This window comes from Lutra lutra, chromosome 3 (assembly GCF_902655055.1).
Source record: "Lutra lutra chromosome 3, mLutLut1.2, whole genome shotgun sequence".
NCBI classification, from domain to species: Eukaryota; Metazoa; Chordata; class Mammalia; order Carnivora; family Mustelidae; genus Lutra; species Lutra lutra.
In genome coordinates this window covers 199,151,366-199,171,035 of record NC_062280.1, presented here as the reverse complement: position 1 = coordinate 199,171,035, position 19,670 = coordinate 199,151,366, and the positions used below count along the sequence as shown (strand labels likewise).

Sequence of the window (19,670 nt, the reverse complement as noted above, 5' to 3'; positions counted from 1 at the left end):
ATAAAGCGGGACTGTCCTGAATCCTAACTTCCTCCAGTGTCTCCCCACCTCTCTCCACACTGATGTTTCCAATTTTTCTCCCATCCTTCTGCCTTAGAACCCCTAAAATTTAAAACTGTCCTTTCCCCAAAGCCCGGCAGGTGGACACTGGACAAGTTGATATGACCTTCCGGAAATCAGTGCAACAGCTCACGTTCAGACAGCCTTCCCAGCGGCGGCAGGGTGGGCCACCGGGAAGGCCACTGGAGCTCTGGATGACATCAGCAGAGATGCTGAAAAACTGCGAAGCAGGAACACGGGTCAGATTGCCACCCCCTGCCCTCCCTCCATCTGGAGATGCTTAGAGCCCCACGTCCAGAAATCTCCAGCGACTGCCCCCGGCCTCAGAAACTGACTCCATGGTGTGCTCCAACCAGTAGCCTTACTCTCTGTCTGTTTCCGTTCAAACGCCAAGGACCTGGAGACCGGGCCAGTGGGTGGGGGTTGATCAGCTCTGAACATGAGATTTCCCAGGGAAGTTTCAGATGGGCGAGTGGTGGAGCTCAGGAGAAGCTACTCCAACACATCACAGCAGCGTATGGACTACCTTAAGCTGAAGGAGTTTGAGAACATGGCCACAGCAAGGTTACTCCGACCTCCACATGCCTCACCCTTGTCCCCTGAAACAGGTCATAAAACCCTCATGGGAGAGGTAGACCTTACACCCCGAAGGAAGGAGTGTCCATATCTCTGAAGACAAAGGGACACAGAGAACCCTAACAAGCCGACCCCACTGTTTCCCACCACTCACGGCTCTCCCCTCCTACTCCTGCCTGCACCCGCCCCGTTCCTCTACCACAGCTCCTGTTCCAACCCAGCATAAAGCACTCAGCAGACTCTCTCCTTGACTTCATGCCCTTATGCTGTCTTCTGTGTCACATAAAATGTGTCTTGAATGAATTTGTATGCCTTTCTCCTGTTAATCTGTGTCTGTCAGTTTAATTTTTAGACCCATTGAGGAACCGTGAGAGAGTCAAAGAAAACCTTTTCTCCCCTTGCCAAAGCCAGAGTAATGACCGCTGCAGGCCGGGGCTTCCCAAATTTAGTGTGTGCGGGCATCTCCGGGAGATTTGGTGCAAATGCAGGTTCTAAGTCAAGAGATCTGACTTGGGTCCCAAGATTGCGTTACCAATAAGCTTCCAAGATGCTGTGGACAGAGACAGGAGATCCGCAGGCCTGAAGAAGGAGCCAGAACCCAGAACAGGAGCGAGTAGACCGGATCTCTGAGACCCAGCCAGCCTCCCACTCCTTCCCAGTCACAGACCCTGAGCATGACCCATCCTTCCCCACGCATGGGACAGGACCTGGCTCACTTGCCGATATGATGTCACAGGTCCCCGGACATTCCACGGTCTCCCGGAGACCAAGCTGAGGGCCTTAGGGGAAGGTCTTCCTCCTTGGCTGGAGGGAACATGGCAGGGATTAGAGGAGTCACCCTGTTCATCCTGCTGCTGTCCTGCTGGCGAGAAGCCAGGCTCCAACCAGTAAAAATATTTTCAGGTTGGTCACAGCGTATGTCGCAGCGGTAGAAATGCTGGCTTCTGGGGGCTGAATCCGGCCACCACAGCTTGTCCCTCGGGTCCTTGGGATTCCTGGTCTACCTCCTCATCTGTTTCTGGGGGAGGATGGAGCGTGTGGAACAGGTTTCCATCCTGGAAGCCTTGTTGATCCAGAACTCCGTAGGAGGGGCGTGCGCGACCGTTTTCATTACGGAAAATGTCTCATTTACCCAAAGTGCAGGAGGAGCCGAGAGAAGCCCAGCCCGGTCCCCGTGACACGCGGGGGGTGTCCTGCACTTTCCGCACACACGAGACTGCTTCTCCCAGGAGTGTGGAGGCCGCCACGGGCCGCGCACCGCTGCTGGCGCAGGGAAGGCGGTTTTCCTGCACTTCCCAGCGTCCTTCACACGCGGACAAAACAGCAGCAACCTTCGCCGCCGCTGCCCCAGCCGGATTCAGTCCCCGCCGCCCCAGAGGCCCTTGCTGGGGACGGTTCCAGTCACCCCCCGGGCAGGTCCCCACACACCCCTAGCTCCAGTGCTTCCATCCTGGCCCCTTCTGCGTGGAGGGTGACCGCAGCGCGGGAGGCCAGGACCGATGGGGACACTGCGACTCACAGGACATGAGGACAAAGGGTGGCAGGAAAGGGGGTGCCCCGTGACCCCCCCTTCCCGCCAGGAAGCTCATTGCTCTGGCCACCCGCTTCCTCGTTCACCTTCTTCGGAGGTCCCCAAAGACAGAAGGAAAGGGGACGGGACAGTCCTCAGCCCCAGCTCCTAGAGGTGGACACCTGGGCCCTGGAGCGTCCTGCGGGGGTCAGTGCTGCTCTCCTGGGAGCAGAGACACCCCTGGGAGCAGGAGCAGGGGTGCTGACCCCGAGCCCCGCACAGCACTCCCCCTCCCGCCCTTGCCGCGCCCACAGTGACCCGAGGGGACGGGCCAGCTGGCCGGGCCGGGGTGAGAAGGCAGGCGGTCTGGGAAGACACGATTGCTCCCAGCTTCCATTCCTTATGGAAACGGAGTTTTGAGGCGTCCTTCGTGCGGCCGTGGGTGCGGAACGGTCTGTGACGGGGGTGGGGCCGAGCGTCCCACGACTGTCGCGAGCCCGCGTCCCCAGGAACGGCCCTCAGTGCGGGCGGACGGAGCGCCCGCGGCAGCCACAGGCGGCCTGTCCCCTCCCAGACCTGCCCTCCCATCGGGCCGGGGAGCCCCCAGGTGACCACCAGGGCCTTCCCCGGCTCAGAAGACCAGTGAGGGCCGTCGTCCCTCCGTCGTCTACGACAGCCAGCCCTGGGGCTCCTCCGGCTCGCAGCCGGGGCACAGTGGCCCCACGCAGACCAGCGGTAGCCCCTCACGCTGACCAGGTCTGCAGGCAGGGACAGTGGTGGGGACGACCCCAGGGGGACCCCGGACCAGCCTCTCAGAGACCAGCTCCGATGGGCCGAAAGCGCTCGCGGTTTCTAGGAGGAAACGGGACCAGAGGCCAGTGCGGGCAGGTGGGCGGAAAGGTCAGGCGGGTCCCTGTCGCAGGGTCCGTCCTGGGCGGGGTCCGGCCGGCTCCGGGCAGGCCTCACCCTTGAGGGGCCAGCGTCGGCTCCCATCGGAGGACGCTCTGCTCTCTGCGATGCTTGCCTGAGAGAGGAGATGAGCCGGAAAGAAGCTCTTCGTCAGTTAGACGGTTTGAGGCCAAAACGGAGGTAGTTGTCGCCGCTCGTGCCTCCGGGGGTTACCGTGTCCGCGGATACCGCTGCCGGCGGCCACACGGCTCAGCCTGACCCGGGGGAGAGACGGGGGCGGCAGCCGCGGGCCTGGTTTGCCTCGTTTGCCCCAAAGAATTAACCGAGCACGACCACGGAGGTCCACAGGGAGCCCTTCCCCGCTGGCCGGGATGGACACTGTGCAAACAGGGAGGAAGAGTGGTCAACGGATCCTGGTAGCTCCGGCACCGGGGGTTCGAAGCCCAGACACCGCCGGTCGGGGTGACGACAGGCGAACCACAGCCCAGCAGCCACCGGCGACAACGCACTTCAGAAACCGTGCGGATATTACAAAACATAAATATTTTTCTGCACACGCTCACTGGCTGACTCGCACAAAGCCTCCCTTATAATTACGGGACAGACACAAAATGAAAAGAATATTTTTAACAAAGTGCTTGCAGACGCAGCTGTACCCATTCTTAATGACTCATTAATGCCTCATCCAAAGAGAACCGTACTTCTTTGCCGCGTTGCGGAAGGTCAGCACACTGCGAAGCGATTGTCATCTCAGCGCAGACCTTCTCACAGACATTTCCTGCATTGTTCCGAGCCCTCCGCGCGCAGATGAGTCCATTGGTATGCAGATTGTCCGTCATTAAACCCATTTGAAAATCAGCGTCGTCACTGGTTTGCTGTTGGAACCCGAGCGTCTCCAGGCGCGTGCACGCTCCATCCGCGCAGCCGGGCCTGCGGCGGTCCCGGGGCTGCCCTCTCCCCTCTGGGAGCCGCCGCGACCTCGAGGCCTGATGAGAGGCTGACCTTGACCTCGAGTGGAGGACAGGGACCGGGGCAGCCCTGCTCTGAGCCAGAAGAGTGGGAGGGAGCCCCTGGCCAGTGCCGCCACAGGGGAGACGGGCATCAGCCACCGCACACCTCCGGGTCCCCAGCACAGCGGGTTTGGGCCCGCGAGGCCGGGAAGGCGGCAGGTCGGGGTCCAGGGATCCCACGGAAGCCCACGGCTGGCCCGGCCGTCTCCCCCACGAGACCCCGCGTCTTCCCTGTAGACAGACCACCTGGACTCGCTCTGCTGACGACGGGGGGAGAGCGGGTGGCCGGTGTGTCTGGGACCCCTCCCCACCAGGGAACCCCAGAGGGAACAGCAGTCCGCACTCCCAGTTCCCCAGATTCCTATCCCCGGGTCTCCCCAAGCACCTGCTACTGGAGCCAGAGAGGAGGCAACGGTGTGCTTTTCACAAAAGGACATGCATGTCCCTCTTTGTCAGCGTCCTCAGAGCCCCTGCAAGGGCGTCATCCTTGGAGCCAGGAAGGACTTTCCCTTCTGAGGGACGGTGCCCGTGAGCACTGTCCAAGGGGGCAGGAGTCCCAGCTCAGGGCTTGTCCCTCCAAACACAGCCTCGTCGTTCACCACTTTCCAGAGGAGAGCCCGGTCCTGGGAACCCCAGGCAGGGCTTTCCCTCAGCAGCAGGCTGGCGGGGACCCCAAAACTGAGACTACGGAGAGAGAAGTCTGTGCAGATTCAATGAATTGTTAAACTATCAGGGTATTTATTTTCCCCCAGGTCGCACCACTTTAACGCCATCAAATTTAAAAATTCTGGATGACAACGTGGCTGGAGTATTTGGTAAGGGGCTTCCTCGTATCAGATATCCGGTGTGTGGGGGGGAGGGTGAGTGGACACACAGGGTGGAGGCTGGGATTTGGTTTGAAGTTAGAATCACAGTCCTGCAGTCGGGCCGGAGCTGGGAGGTAACCCCGAGTCCCGCGAACCAGCCCTGCAGGAGTGAAGGACCCCCAGGACCAGGAGAGGGGCTGGCCAGCACTCCTGGCGGGTCTGACCATCTCGGTCCCCGCGGGACCAGAGTCACCAGGGCCACACCATCCTGGGGCCGGCCACCCAAGATCCCGACCACCGGGGGAAAAGAAAAGACAGAGTCACTAGGATTTCTGACGACGCTGTGGGGCTCATCCACAGAAGCCCGGAAGGGGAAACGAGGCTCCTGCACCCCGCCTCCACCCCACACCTCTCCCGGGGGAGAGCGGGAAGCCGTGAGAGGGGGACATCTGTGTCTCCCGAGGCTCGTGTCGTCCACCAGCGAGAGCCACGGAGCCTGTGGCTTCAGAGCTCCCCGCCGCAGGGCATCAGCCAGGCCCCCGGCCTGTGCGTGGGGCAGAGACTGGGGGTGGTGGGGGAAGGATGGGGAAAGATCCAGGGTGCTCTGGGGGCGGGGCCGACCAGGGGACAGCTCACAGGTGCCCTGAGGGACGCACTGTCGGGGGGTGGGTGGGGGAGACCTCCACTGTGGTCCCCGACCCGTGTGCACGGTGCTCCTCGAGTCCCTGTTTCCAGTCCCGGCCTCACAGGAGGCCTTAGGTCTGCGTAGAGCAAAAGCGTATTGTCCTGTACCGCTGGCTTTAACATGACTTTGTGTGCTTTTCCCAAGATGAAATTCTAGTCCAAGAGATCTTAGATCCAAGTAATTCATCGTTGCTTATAACACAAAGACCACCACCAAAATCAACAGCGAGTATGAGGAAAGAAAGCAAGTATACATTTTTTTGAACCTATAACTGCGTATATTCCTGGGTTCGTGGGGGTAAAGGCACGATCCCATCATTCCACGTTCTTGAAGGCCAGCTACTTCTGGGGCAAAAGCAAATGAAAATGAGAAAGACACAGTTGTCCCAAACCATTTCTAGAACCTTCCTGAGACTGAGAGGCCTGGGCTGGCAGAGACGAGTTCCCCCTACATTGGGGTGGTCTCTGGGGTGCACACGCAAGCAAGGTCTTGTGCTCGGGCTGCGAATGGGGTCTAGCCAACGCGGGCTCCCGGGGCACATGGAAACAGGAGCTCCCACCCGTCGGCACACGGACGCGGACCTAAGCCTGCTGAGAGGGTGGGCGGCGAGCCTGACCCCGTTCCACGGGGGATGAAACTAGGGTCTGAAGCACCAACCCAGGGCCACCCGGCGGGTAGTGAGCCAAGATAAAGAACGTGCTCTTCCCAAGGGCAGCTTCGCAGTGTCCGGAAGGCACCTAGACCCGAGAACCAGCTCGCTGAGAACCAAGGCGAGTGTCGGGGCCACACCGGGCGGGGGCGGAGCCGGTATCCGAATCCACGCGCTGTGCACGAACTACATTAGCAGCAGGAGAGGTCAGCCCTGCCTTGAAGTCGTGCCTCGATGTAAACCCCAGTTCCCAGCACGGCGTCGCCCGACACCGCCGAGGCCCCCGGCTGAGGGCAAGGAGGTCAGACGAGGCCAGACTCCCTCACGTGCGAACTTGCCACCGCACCTTTTCAGTAGAACCTGACCAGGCCTCCGGCAGTCCCTGCGCCTCAGTGTGGACCGGAACGCCCGTAGACACGCAAGCAAAACTCGTTTCCTTCTTTCTTCCGTGTTCTTCCTCAAAGGTGTCCTCACTAAAAAAAGTGTTAAGACGGATGTTCATAAGGAACATGGAAAGGAAGTCTCTTCTGGGAATGAAGACAGGCTTTTCTTCAATGGTAAATGCAACCCCGTAACCCCTGCTTGCGTCGAGAACCCAGTGGGAGGACGGAGGAGCCAGGCAGAGGCCAATGGGGACAATCACATTGTGGAGGGTGACAGTGTGGCCAGAGAGGGAGGCTGCTCTCTGCCTCCCCATCCCGGCGGGCAGACTTCCCTTCTCTGTCCAGCCCCCACCCCTGCCCGTGGCCCTGGCCCTGGCAAAGCAGGGCCTGGGGGAGGAAGACAGGGATGTCCCCGCAGGCAGGTGGCCGTCTGCAGGAAGGGCTGCCACACTTCCCGCCCCTCCCAGTTCAGCTAGGTCAGTGTCCCTCCTGGGCGCGGTGGGTGGGGAGAGCCAGTGGCTCCCCCCAGCCAGGGAGGCCCCCAGGAGTGGGGGAGAGCGTCCCTCCAACAGCCGAGGTGGCTGACATGAATTCCAGTCTGCCAAGGCTCCGATGGGCGCCACGGGATGACAGATCTTTCCTTTACCCTAAAGATGGCGCAGAGGAAAGGTCGCCTGCATAGGTCACAGGACACCTGCTCTGCGGGACGTGGTGCTGGGCTCGGAGGCCGGACCACATCCCGCTACCAGGCCCAGGAGAGGGAGGATTTGACTTGAAAACTTACTTCCCAGCCCCACTGAGCATCTCTGCAGGGGGACCCGGAATCTGCATTTCAGTCCGGCCTCGGGCCCCAGCCGCTGGTGTTTGGAGGGTGGCGTAAGCGTAGAAGGCTCATTGCAAGAAAGATTTCTGGTCCCCTGGATTTGTCCCAGCCACGGACTCCGGGAAAGGGCCGTGGAGATCAACTGCATCGCCAGGCAGCCTTGGAGCAGAGAGTGTGCGTCAGGGGATGGTAAGCGCGGGTCTGTACCGGGACAGCCCATGAGCTGGACCGGCCTCAGGGACACACATCGCGCCCGCGGCACTCGCTGGAGAAGCAGGAGGAGATTAGCAACGACAGGGAAACCTGAGCTGACCGAGAGCTGGGGAGGGGAGAGATGGTGTCTGGGGTGCAGGGATCGGAGAAGCCACCGGCTCACGGGGTCCTGGTGCCCAGCCCCACCCCCAGAACGACCTGAAATTCCCACAAGTGTGGTGCGTGCGTGGACAGCGGCAGACGGCATGTAGACCAGCATGTGCGCCCCGAGGCCTCTGTGGCCCACTGAAGATTCTGCAGAGCCCCCTTCTCGCACAGCCCCAAGCTGCTGGCGCACACACTGCCCTCCTCTGGGCCCCGGGGCGAAGGCCTCGATCTAACAAAATGGCCTCCTCCCTACGTTGGCAACAGCCTCCTAGATAGAGAGCGCTGTTCCGATGGAGAAACTGAGGCATGGCTCGGTGAAGGGCCAGAGGTGGATTGGGAATCCGCACCCAGGGAGGTGTGACCCAGGGGCAGGAAGAGGTACCAGGAGAAAGAAAGCCTTGGCATTCCCACCTGGTCACCACAGAAGCCTGAGTGAGAGCCCTGGTGGGGTGGGGTGGCCCCAAGGAGCCCTGACTGCCCAGCAGCCCAGGAGGGATGGCGTCACTGGGTGCCGATGAGGTCTCTAAGCTGGCGGGCCCTGAAAGAGCACTGTCCTCCCCTGGGGGGGGGGCACGGCTGTCTCCCCCACTGTCTGCCCTAAGGCCTCCTGGCTACAGTGGGGACAGGGAGCAAATCGCTGTGCAGCTGGAGGGCCGTGTCCTCAGCAGACTTGAGGACAGTCCACTGCAATAAAGAGATCAGTGTGCAAACTGGTGCAGACAGGCAGGTGGCCTCTGGCCACTTGCACGTGGAGGACGGGTCGCTACTGAGTGTGTGTGTGTGCGCGCGCGCACGCACGCGGGCACCAGAGCGAGGCTCGGCACGTCGGCCAACAGAGCAACAGAATGGGGGAAACACAGACGATGCGACATTTAAGAGTTCCGTTGCGAAATCATTTTAGACTCAGAAAATCCGGGGAAGTGGTACAGAACGTTTTCTGTGTCCTTCCGCCGAGCTTTTCCCAGCGGTCATGTCTTAGGTAACTCGAGAGCAGTTACTACAACTGGAACGTTCACCCTGAGGCAGACATGCCAGTAACCTGCAGACCTGATCCAAATTCTTCCAGTGACCTCACCAATGCCTCTCCGGGGGGTCGGGGGGTCAGCGGGATCCATCCAGATGCCGAACGCCAGTTAACCGCCACCTCCGTGGTTCCTGCCGTGGCTCGGCTTCTGTCCTTCATGACCTTGGAGCGCCCTGGGCCGCTACTTCATAGCATCTCTCTCCATTGGGGACTGTCCAAATTCTGCCCATGGCCGGATTCAGGTTAGCCTGTGGGGCAAGAGCGTTCGAGCCTTGCTGCAAAGCCTCCCTCCGCGGGTCCCCCGAGGACATGCGTGACGCAGGCGTGGCTCCATCCTCGTCCTCGGAGCGTTTACTCCAAGCGCACTCCAGGCCCTGCGCGCCAGCTTCCTCCGTAATCAAGCTGACTTTCTCCCCTTGTGAACAATTATCATTCTTCTGGGGAAAGACGCGCAGACAGCCCAATATCCTATGTTTCGCCATATTTTCACTAACGTTGCATCCATTGCTTCTTACCTGCAAAAATTATGACTGTAGTATTTGCCAAGAGGTGATTTTTTTTTTCTTTTTCCCCCATTTCTCCTGCGTGTGTAAGGAAGAGCGGTTCCTCCTTAGGTCTCTGTTGACTTGTTTCTTCTGGATCAGGTAAACGTACGGAGGTTTATCGGCTGCTGCGGGTTATTCCGTGGGTTACCAACCACTATGACGATGTCTTCCATTTGTCCGATTTTGTTGTTTGAAGAGCAGCCCATTGCCACGGCTTTTGAGAATGCGTCACTTTTTACATGGGGAGATGTTCCAGTCCCCCCCGCCCCATACACTCTCCCTGCCCCGGGCTTGGGGGCAGCCAGGTCGGCTCAGAGCCCATCCCGGAGGGCAGTGGTGGGAAGCCAGGGTCAGGGCTGCATGTGTTTGCCGCTCTGGTGTTGTATCCGGCCCTCTGGGGACACAGAGCCAGGAAGGACGTGTGTGGACCCAGATCTGTGTTTCGACAGCTCCCTGCTCAGGGGTTGGGCACAATGAACTCAGGCCGATCCCACAGACCTGTAGCTCCTCCCTCTGACCTGCGAGAAAGCTCAGTCTCACACAGCACGTCACCCATCGGCTCATCGAGGACACATGGAAGCGACCGAGGAATTCTCAGCAACGACCACCCCAGGAGAACAGAGGCAGTAACTCGCAGGCCAGGCGTGGGTACAGACTTCCTTCTTCAGCCCTACAACACACGGTCAGATGCTTGTTTCCAAAGTTCCTTTTCGGTTCTTTTCTTCCCACCCTCTGCTGTGGTTGTTATTTACTTGCTCTTGTCCCTTTTGGGTCCCTTTTTCATCGAGGTTGATTTTACTTCCGTATTTCAGAGAATACGAAACACGGCCATGATTCTTATACAAAAAATCATGTACCCCAGAGCACTGTCTCCCCCGGTTCCTGGACCACGTGCCCTGGCCCCTTTTGTCCACCTGCCGCCTCATCTCCTCTAGTGACCAGCTCATCCTTTCCTGGTGTATCCTTCCCACGCTTCCTTGAGCATAAACGAGCAGGTCCCAAGTGCGTGCGCCTTTCTTTGCAGATCACTCTGTTTACCGTTTTATGTCATGTGTCTTAGATGCTTTTGAGCCACTTTGCGGAGGTGCGATGGTGCGCATTTTCCTCTAACCTTGTGTCCGTGTGTGAAGAGTCCCACACCATATAGATATTTGGCGCTTCCCTTTCTCGACCCGACGCCGTGGATTGTAAGTCACCCGCATGGGCTTACAGAGTCTTCCTCGGAGGAGTGTGTGCAGCTGCTTAGTTCTGTACACGCCGCGCCCTGCTGCCGGATCGTAGTTCCTCCAACGCCGTCCCACGCGTGGGCCTTCGGCTTTCCTCCCACACTCGGCAAACGGCGCTGTAAGCCGTGACTCTCGCATAGGTGTCTCCATATGTAGGATGTGTGTCTTCAGGGTGGAAATCCACTGGTGGATTGCTGAGGGGAAGAGGAGGGAGTGTGTCATCACTTTTGAACGCCCCAATAGCCCACAGGAGGTTGTGCCCCCTTGGGCTCCCACCAGCGGTGTGTGCCTCCTTCTCCGCGGCCCGGACAACAGAGCGAGTCATCCTACTTTTCCAGCTCTTGACAACCCAATAGGTGAGAAACTGCATCTCAGAGCTGTTCTCGTTCACGTTTCTGTAGGTACAAATGAGCTGGAGCATGTTCTCATGTCGACAGGTCGTTTTAGCACATTTTTCTGAATTATCTGTTAACATCTTTTTCTCATTTTTCTATACCTGAATTTTTAAAAATTTTTATACATTACAGATGTTAATCTTTTGTCTGTGATATATGCTGCTAATATTTTCTTCCAGTTAGCAAAGTGTCTACTGATGTTGCCTGAAAATTTAGAAGCAGGCCCATGGGGGCTCCATCCTTCACATAGGCGAGGCTGACAGCGCGGCGCCCGGGTTCTGGCATCGACACGGCTGAGACCATGGGGAGAAGCAAACATAGAAGTGTGGCGAAGCGCCCGCAGGCCACACGTGGTGCTCCCAGCCACAGGCCCTGCCAGAGGTGAGCCCACCGTCCCCACGCAGAAGACGTACCATGGCTGAGAGTAAAAGCAGCCAGCAACAGAAGGACCCAGAAGGGACAATACGTGCGCTTCCAGATGTCCGCTTCTAGTTGGGAAGAAAGCGGCCAAGAGCACGGCTCCCGCTCTAACAGTGAAAGAACGACAACAAAACCACGGCTTCTCTGGAGCCCCACACAGAGCTGACATGCCAAGTCCACCGGGGGGGCTGCCCATGGAGGGACAGCTTTGACAGAGCTCGGTGGTACGGTGCAAGTGGGTAGGAAGAAACCAGTTAAGGTTTTGCTGATCCTAAAAGTGTGGACCATACATCAGCGTGCGCGGGATCTTACCCCGTCTCCCAGCTCCTTTCCACAGGCCTCTCCTGGGGGCAGGGGCAGGGCAGGAGGCCTGAGAACAAGATGACTGGTTAGCACGGAGGCCGCGCCAGAAGTCTGTGCACCTCCCGGAATCTTCTACCCTAGCTGCTGGGGGAGGTTGCGAGGCTCTGAACCCCATCTCAGACTCACACCCTCAGGACTCAAGCAAAGAGCCACCACTGTTGGAGGGGCTGGAGAGTTAAAACTCTCCGCCTGCCAGAAATGAACCAGAGCCCACCCGGGGCCCCGGACTGCACACGACACTGTAGACGTGAGGTCTTAAACACAAGAGCGTGTCTGCAGATTCTTCCAGGCCTCCACAGGACGTGGCTTGGTCCTTTATCATGCGGTCTGAGGTTTGGCCACACGTTTCTCGTAGACGGACTCCATCAGTCTGGAAAGTTCTCCACTGTTCTTATTCTACTGAGGGTTTTTATTGTGAATTCTGTTAAAGGCTTTTTCTGTATGTATTGAAATGGTTGGACAGTTCCTTTTCTTTATTATGTTAAAATGATGGATTACAGTGGGCTTTGGCTGCTGAACCAACCTTGCATTCCTGGGATAAGGCCCATTGAGTCGTGATGCATTAATTCCCTTAGTTTTGTTTGTTTTATAGTTTTTGTTTTGTTCCACCTGCAAAGATTTCCTCCACATTTTCCACCAGTTCCAATACTGCTAAGGATCTAGCATCTGTATTCCTAAGTACCGGCCTGTCATTCTTTCACATAATATCGCGGTCCTGTTTCGGTGACAGTCTAGCCCCACACAATGAGTTGGCCTGTGACACCTCTTTGTTTCCTCTAAAAGTTTGACTAACGTCAGCATTATTTCTTCCTCAACAGAATTCACCACTAAAACCACCTAGACCTGAAGCTTCATATATTGGAAAAGTTTCTGATCAATTACAATTTTTTCAACACCTATACATTACCACTAGGATGTTTTCCTTTAGATATTTTTTCTGCCCCAGTCTTTCTCTTATTCTTCCAGGATGCCAATTGCACATACATTATACCTTTTGATATTGTCCCACGGGTCTCTGAGACTCCACTCACTCTCTCCGTATTTTCCTCTCCAGGTTCGTTCCCATAATTTCTGCAGCTCAGTCCTCAGTTCCTGGAGCCTCCATCTGCTGTGGACCCTGTCAGTAAAATTTTCGTCTCTGACATCTCTTTCTTAGCTCCATGATTTCCTTTCAGTTCTGTAGTGTAGCCATTCCCCCGCCGCACTCAGAGAACCCCTTCACATTCTTCTTCACCTCATGGGGTGCGTTTGTAACAGCTGCTCTGAAGTCTTCACTGGATGATTCCACATCTGTGTCATCTTGAGGCTGGTATTGTCAATTACATCCCCCCCAATATTTGGTGCTAACACCCTGGTTCTCTCTAAGTTGAGGAATTGTGTGTTGAATCCTGGACATGGTGAGCATTATGTTGTTTCGACCGAACCCTCCGGAGAATGTCGGTGTTCTGGTTGCAGCACGCCATGCCATCTCATTGCCTTTATCCGGCATACTTGATCTCGCCAGTTGTGAGTGGTTTGAACATGTTGCTTCTCGGAGAATCTGCTCTTGTATTTAGAATGTCTTGTGTATGCAGCAGCTCCAGGGTTGGACTGAGGCTGGTGCGGTTCCACACACGGAACTAGGAAGTCCATTTCTCCAGAGTTCTCTCTTCCCGAGTTCCCTGGTGCACACGCAGGCTTTCAGGGGTTCCTTTTCCTGGGGCCAGAAAGATGGAGTTTCTATTCGAGTTTTGGGGCCCATGTCACAGCCTCACAGCCTCGGAGCAAAGCCAGGAAGGAAACAAATGATGCATGAACTCCTTCCCCTCGTGGCCAACAGCTCCATACCTGCCCGTGTTGCTCTTTTCCCAGCAGTCTTAGCTGCTTCCTTCCTGCATTCTGAGTAGAGGTTTGAGTCGGGATAGGTGGGAGAGTAGACTCAACTAGGAAGAGGACACCAGAAGTCCCACTTAGGGTTTTTCAAAAAGTTCTGTAAAATGCCAACCTTCTACCCGCAGAAGAATGCTAACAAAAATTCGGACTGAACTAAGAAAAAGTGATCTCTCCTCCCCCAATGACCTTCCACCTAGCAGCGGCCGTTGCCCTCCTCCTCCTCCGTCCTCACGCCCAAGCCATCTGCTTGATTCAGGAAAGCCACCTGGGGGTGTGAGTCAGCCCCCATCCTGGTCGGGAGAGCAGAGGTGGAACAGGTGGAGGCAGCCAGTCTCCTGGGGGTGGCCCATTCAGGCTCTGGCTAGACTCAGGGGTGTGCCCACTTCCCGAAATCCATCATCAGCTCTGGGCTACCATCAACAATGGCCTTAATGTCCATTTCCATGTGCGTGTGCCGTCCCTTCCTTAAGACCCACCTTTATCGTTTTTCCAAATAATGACCTCATTTGTAGGGCTAAATACTTCAAGCCCCGGGATTAAGGGACACACAGAGCAGTTTTGAGTCTGATCATCTGGTCAGTGGTGTGTCCCACTTCCTGGGCCAGGGATGGCTGCCATCAGCCCCCTGAATTTCCAGAGGGCCGTTCTGCTGGTGGTTATTAGTGTTTGAGCAGAGAAAGCTTAACAAGGAAAATCTCTCAAAGAAATGCATCTCTAACGGTGGAACTCCAGCCATTTGGGCATATGGCTGGGATAGGCTTGGGCTTGGGTAGGGGCTGCTGTCTCTGGTCCTCCAGCCACAATTCGTAGGTCACTTGCCAATCGCAGACACCCCACTTCCCAGGAAAGGAACCAACTTCTGGGGCTCTTCCAGTGTGCCTTCCCACACATACAGAGTCCATCCTATGGCTCAGAAGCAGAGCAAAGGCCATCGACCAGCTAGGGATCAACAGTGCCCTCAGGCCATGCAGGGTTCCTGCTCTGGGTCCCGGTTGTAGAGGACCCACACAGTATAGACATCAGGATTCAGTCCATATTCTCTCCCATCTTGTAGGAAACTTCTTTAAGATTTTGGCAGCCAATGGGACAGAGGGAATGAAGGACAGGGAGACACCGTGGCACCAGGACCCTAGGCAGGGAAGGCTGAAGGGCAGCGTGATGGTGGGTGAGAGGGAAGCCCCACCACCCACCTCCTTGGAAGGCAGGAGAAGGGGCTACTCGGAAAGCTGCCCCCTAATCACAGCAGCAGCACTGGGATAGAGCACCTCCAGAAGACCGCTGTGCTTGCTCTGCCTGGGGGTGTCACTGGGACACATGGAGTTGGAAAGGGGCCAGGAAAGGGGCACCTACCATGGGGTGGGGAGGTGGGGCCTGGGGCAGCCCGGTTTCTGCCCGGTGGGGAACAGGTTGAAGGTCCTGTCCAGAAAGGTTGGGGTGTACCTTGTAAATCCCACAGTGGGACACGTGGCAGGTGGCCTCCATTAGCCTTAGACCTAGGCCCTGCCACACAGGGCTGGGCCATCCAGGAGCACCTGCTATAGCGTCCTATCAGAACACCTCCCTGAGGACCAATGGATTAGGCTGAGCCATTAGAAAGGACGATGCAGGTCAAAAATGGTCCGATGCCGGCCCTGGGACACTTTTGGGGCCCCTGGGGCTCAGCGCAGCTGGGGCACCCCTCAGGCTTCCCTCCTCTCTGTGCTCGGCCCTCAACCCAGGCTCTGCCGCCGGGAGCAAGGGTGCTTCCCGCTCCTGTTGCCACAGGTGGGGGCTTCCCCCTCGGAGGGGTTCCCTGAGCTCCAGCCTCTGCCCCAGACAGACACACGGACAGGCTCGCGGAGGGCTGGTCTTGAGTGCCTTTGTTCCACATGCTGAGCAACCCACATGTTTTGGACTCCTTGTCCGTGGAGTACACTGAGCTCCACCACTGACCTCCCCAAAGACGTAAATGTATAGTCAACGTAACATCGTCCTCCGAGCCATGCCTCGGGATTGTGAGGCAAAGAGGGTTTAGAGTAGACTCCAAGAAATGAATCTCTAATGTGAAATTCTGGTCACCAAAGCAGACCCCTGTCGGAAACTCACTGGCTCTCCTTCCTGGGCTGGAAGGGTTCTCTCGGGCTGCTGAGCGGCAGGATGGAACTGACAGCGACGCTTCTCCTTTTCCCCATGGCTGACCTTCTCTAGCACAGTCTTACATTTGGCTTCTTAAAGCCAGCTGTCCCACCGTGACGGTGCTGCCTGGCAAGGGGGCAGAAGGTAGAGGGAGAGAGGAGCACATGCAGCCCTGTTGTACACTTGTTATCAAGCCAAGTGTGTGTGGACAAAGGAAACCCCACTGACGCTCCCGCCACCTTTCTGAATGGACGGGAAGGAAGGAAAGCTTCGTGGTGGGCCACAGGGCCGCGGGGACTGGGGAGACAGTGCAGGGGAGAGGCCAAGAGCCCTGGCGGAACACCAGACAGCCTGGTTGAAGGGACAAACCCGAGTTTGGAATTAGACCACAACTTGTGTGTCACATCTTGACCATTGTGCTTAATTTTTCCCACAGAAGAGGAGAAAGAAACAATATTTCAGATTAAAAGCCTAGCAGCTCTGGAAAAAATCATTGACAACCTTCGAAGAACTTTAGGTAAACGGAACGTGGGACCGTCTTGGTGACAGATAAGTGTGGAGGACGCCTGCTCCTGCTGGGACGTCCCCCGCTGTGAAGAGAAGTAAACCGTCTGCTCCAGGGAACCGCTCTCTGGAGGGGCAGGTGACTTGGTCCCTGGGCAGACCGGCAGGGAGCTCCCAGTGGGTTTCCTGTGTTGTCACTGCAGGGCTCCTGGACCCCGAGTCCAAATCCGAGGAGTCAAGGGCCACATCCTGGGCATGTGGGGCTGCCAACCTATACCCCATGGCCAGGCCTGGGAAGGTCCCCAAATCTCACTGCAGGCGGCCTCCCATCTGGGGCTGAGCCTCAACCACTGGGCATCCCCGACCCCTTCCCTTTCAGCCAACTTCCTAGCTGCTGGAGTTGGTCCACGAATTTCCCCTGGTGGCTTCTGCCCAGGCCCCATGCTTCTCCCTGGAACTTTCCAGAACACCTCTGAGCCTCTTCTCCAGGCCAGTCTCCTCCTGTCCTCCCAGCCTCTCGCAGGTAGACTCCGTAGTCACGTAGACGGTTCGAATCAACTCCTCCAGCCTTCTAACCACCACACACCCATGATGTACCCCAAGACTGGCTGGTCTGGGGACTCATCACACCCTAATTTCGAGCTAGTGTTCACGAGGACCTGCAAGGGTTTGTAAATGTGGCTGCTAAGCCACACGCATCGGCTCCTCGTAGACCAAGCACAGGACCAACGGTTTAAACCTGGCCAGCTTCGTGCACCTTCCCCTAGTGTTTGCTGAGCACCCGCCTCGGGCCGGGCGCTGCTCGGGGGGCTCGGGATTGCACAACGCAGACACACGCAGCCCCGCCCTCGCGGAGCCCACATTCCAGGGGACCGTTCGACGGCCTCTCCGCTCCAGCCTGTCGGGACACTGCTGGGTCTCCCCCGTTTCGTCGGCTCCTCCTCCAAGCTCCCGATCATGGTCACTGTGGCCAGCCTGTCCTCTCGCCCTCCGTGTAGATGCCGGCCAAGACGGAGTCCCAGACGTATCCCTAGAGACCTCCCGGTTGTGCGAGTGGTCACCAAGCACAGCAGGAGCCACCCTGACGCCACGGGGCCAGAGCCAGCCCTGGGGCCTCGAGACCCCAGGCCCCCCAGTCTGCACCTCCCCGCAGCAGGCCCCCCAGTGCAATCAGAGGTAGAAAGGGAGGTTAGCGTTTGCTCCACTCATGGTAGATTCACCGACTGGGCCTGACACCCAGCCAGTTTCTGCTGCTGGGACAGATTTCGTGAGAGACTTTGCCGAACTCGCAGTTCCCGGGGACTGGAGAGTTCTGTCGTGAGAACACAAAGTCTCTGAGGCCTCAAATGTCTCAGGCAGGGCCCTTCCACCTGACGAAGCCCCTGCAGGCCGCCCCGTGCCTGGACTTCTGGGGGATGGGCAGCGGACGCTCCTCGAGGGCCGGGGCTGCTCCCAGCAGTGTGCGGACAGGAGGGACCAAGGTCCTTGGCCTCTGGGAACCTGATGTCACAGGCGTGGGTCCACAGCGGGCTGCCCCCGAGGGGAGGAGGGCCCCGCCCCGCCCAGCTGCAGAGCTCAGAGGAGCCCCCACTGGCTTTGGGGGCAGAAGGCAGTGACAGTGAGGCATTAAAGGGGGCAGGCTGGCCCTCCACCTTGTCCTCCTCTCTCTGCGCTGCTCCCCCGTCGGGGTCACGGCCTCATGCTCCCCAAGATCCTGCCGATTCTCTCCCCGACCTGGCCTACTGCCAGCCTCACCTGAACCACACCTTGCTGCTCCCTCTGGCCGCATTAGCCCTGACCTCTCCAGCTCTGTCTTGTGCCCTCCATCCTCTGCATGTCTGTAGGACAGGGTGCTGCCCATCTCGCAAGCTCATCCTCCCCACACCCCACCCAGAACCCTCTCTACTTGTGGCTCCTTTGGGAAACTGAAGAGCTGCCACTTGGTGAGCTCTCAACCAGGCACAGCCCCAGAGGCCCAGGCTCACTGTCAGGGGCTGGGCGGCAGCCTGGCCTGCGTTCAGACCCCCGCCTGACTCCCAGCAAGCTGTGTCAGCCTGGGGTGACCTTGGGCAGGAGAGAGAACATCCCAAGCCTCAGGACTTCATCCTTAAAGTGGGATCCTCAGAGCACCTGCCTCCAGGGCTGCTGGGGGCTGGATGAGGTTCCCACACACACCCACCCGCCTGGACCTGTGGGAGGGCTGCACCTAGGATGCCCCGGGAGGGATGTTTGTCGTGGACCAGGGACCACAAGGTGGGGAGTCTAGTGCCGTGTCCACCTGCCCCTCTCAGTCTCGCAGCCCAGGGCTCGGCCCAGTACACACTGATGGGAACAAAGACAGGTGGGTGTGAAACCAGCTTCCTAGGAACACCTAGGATTTCTCAAGAAGATCTGCTCTCTCCAAACAGGCAAAAATCTCAAGCAAAAAATAAAGAAGCACAAATATTTGTTCAGAAAAACCAAACAGCTCAAGCAGAAGTTGGGCCTGAACTGAGAAGCCAAGACTGCCTCAGGGGACAGCCACACATCCCCACCAGTAGGAAGGAAAGTAAAATATAATCACTATTTTGTATAAAGAAGAATCAATTTATTCAAGGAGTGCCAAATAAAATGAACATATTTAGATACTAAATTAAAGGCAATGTGGTTTTTTCCCTTAAATAAGAACAAAAAAATCTATTTGAGCTTGAAAAATAAGAGATTGTCTAACAGGATGAACTTTGAAGAAATGTGACCTCAGAACCTGCGTACTGTCGGGATTTCCTGAAGGCCTGGAAAGACCAAGGTCCCAGTTGGAAGGCCATCCAGCAGGAGGAATCCCTTTCAGTCGGGAGAATCAGCTCTTTGGTCTAGTCTGGCCTTCGACGCATCGGACGTGGCCCACCCACACCAGGGAGGGCAATCTGCTTTATTCAGTCTACGCATTTAAGCGTTAATCTTGTCCAAAAATAAGAAACACCCAGAATAACATTTGACTGAGTCTCTAGGCACCTCACATGTTTGACCACACAAATTGTGTGACCAAACAGGTATGTTTTTGATCTAAGTGACTGAGTCAACATGCTGGGTCCCTGGCAGATGGCCGAGCCTCCCTTCTCTAGAGATGTTTGTACAGTGAGGTATGCACTTTCTGTTTCTGGCTGATGCACAGAAAGCCAGGGCTGACATCCCATCTCGGCATGCCAGGCTGTTCACAGCCAGCGTCCAGCCTCAATGGTGATAAATATTTAGAATATCACCCCTGACGGAAACCAAGATCTCTACAGAGAAAAAAGCTTTCCAAGTGGCAGGAAATGACCCAATGTCAAGTCATTTCAATGCACTGAAACTTCGCCTTCTCCGAACGGAGGAGGTACAGCTCAGAGGGAACGGGAGCGCTTCAGGAGGCGGCCCAGTCTGCGCGCAAGGGACTGGAGCCCCCAGCGTGTTCTGGGA

General features: G+C 57.2%; 1 protein-coding gene across 1 annotated transcript; it reads left to right on the top strand.

Annotated features, from left to right (window-relative positions):
* The first annotated feature begins 1,378 nt into the window (after nucleotides 1–1,378).
* Nucleotides 1,379–18,851, top strand: LOC125094841 (sperm acrosome-associated protein 7-like). The gene is made up of 6 exons (XM_047720423.1): nucleotides 1,379–1,539; nucleotides 4,818–4,880; nucleotides 5,701–5,799; nucleotides 6,670–6,762; nucleotides 16,168–16,248; nucleotides 18,644–18,851. Exons 1-6 carry the CDS (start codon nucleotides 1,452–1,454, stop codon nucleotides 18,727–18,729), a joined length of 510 nt encoding a protein of 169 aa, XP_047576379.1. The 5' UTR covers nucleotides 1,379–1,451; the 3' UTR covers nucleotides 18,730–18,851.
* The last annotated feature ends 819 nt before the right edge of the window (nucleotides 18,852–19,670 follow it).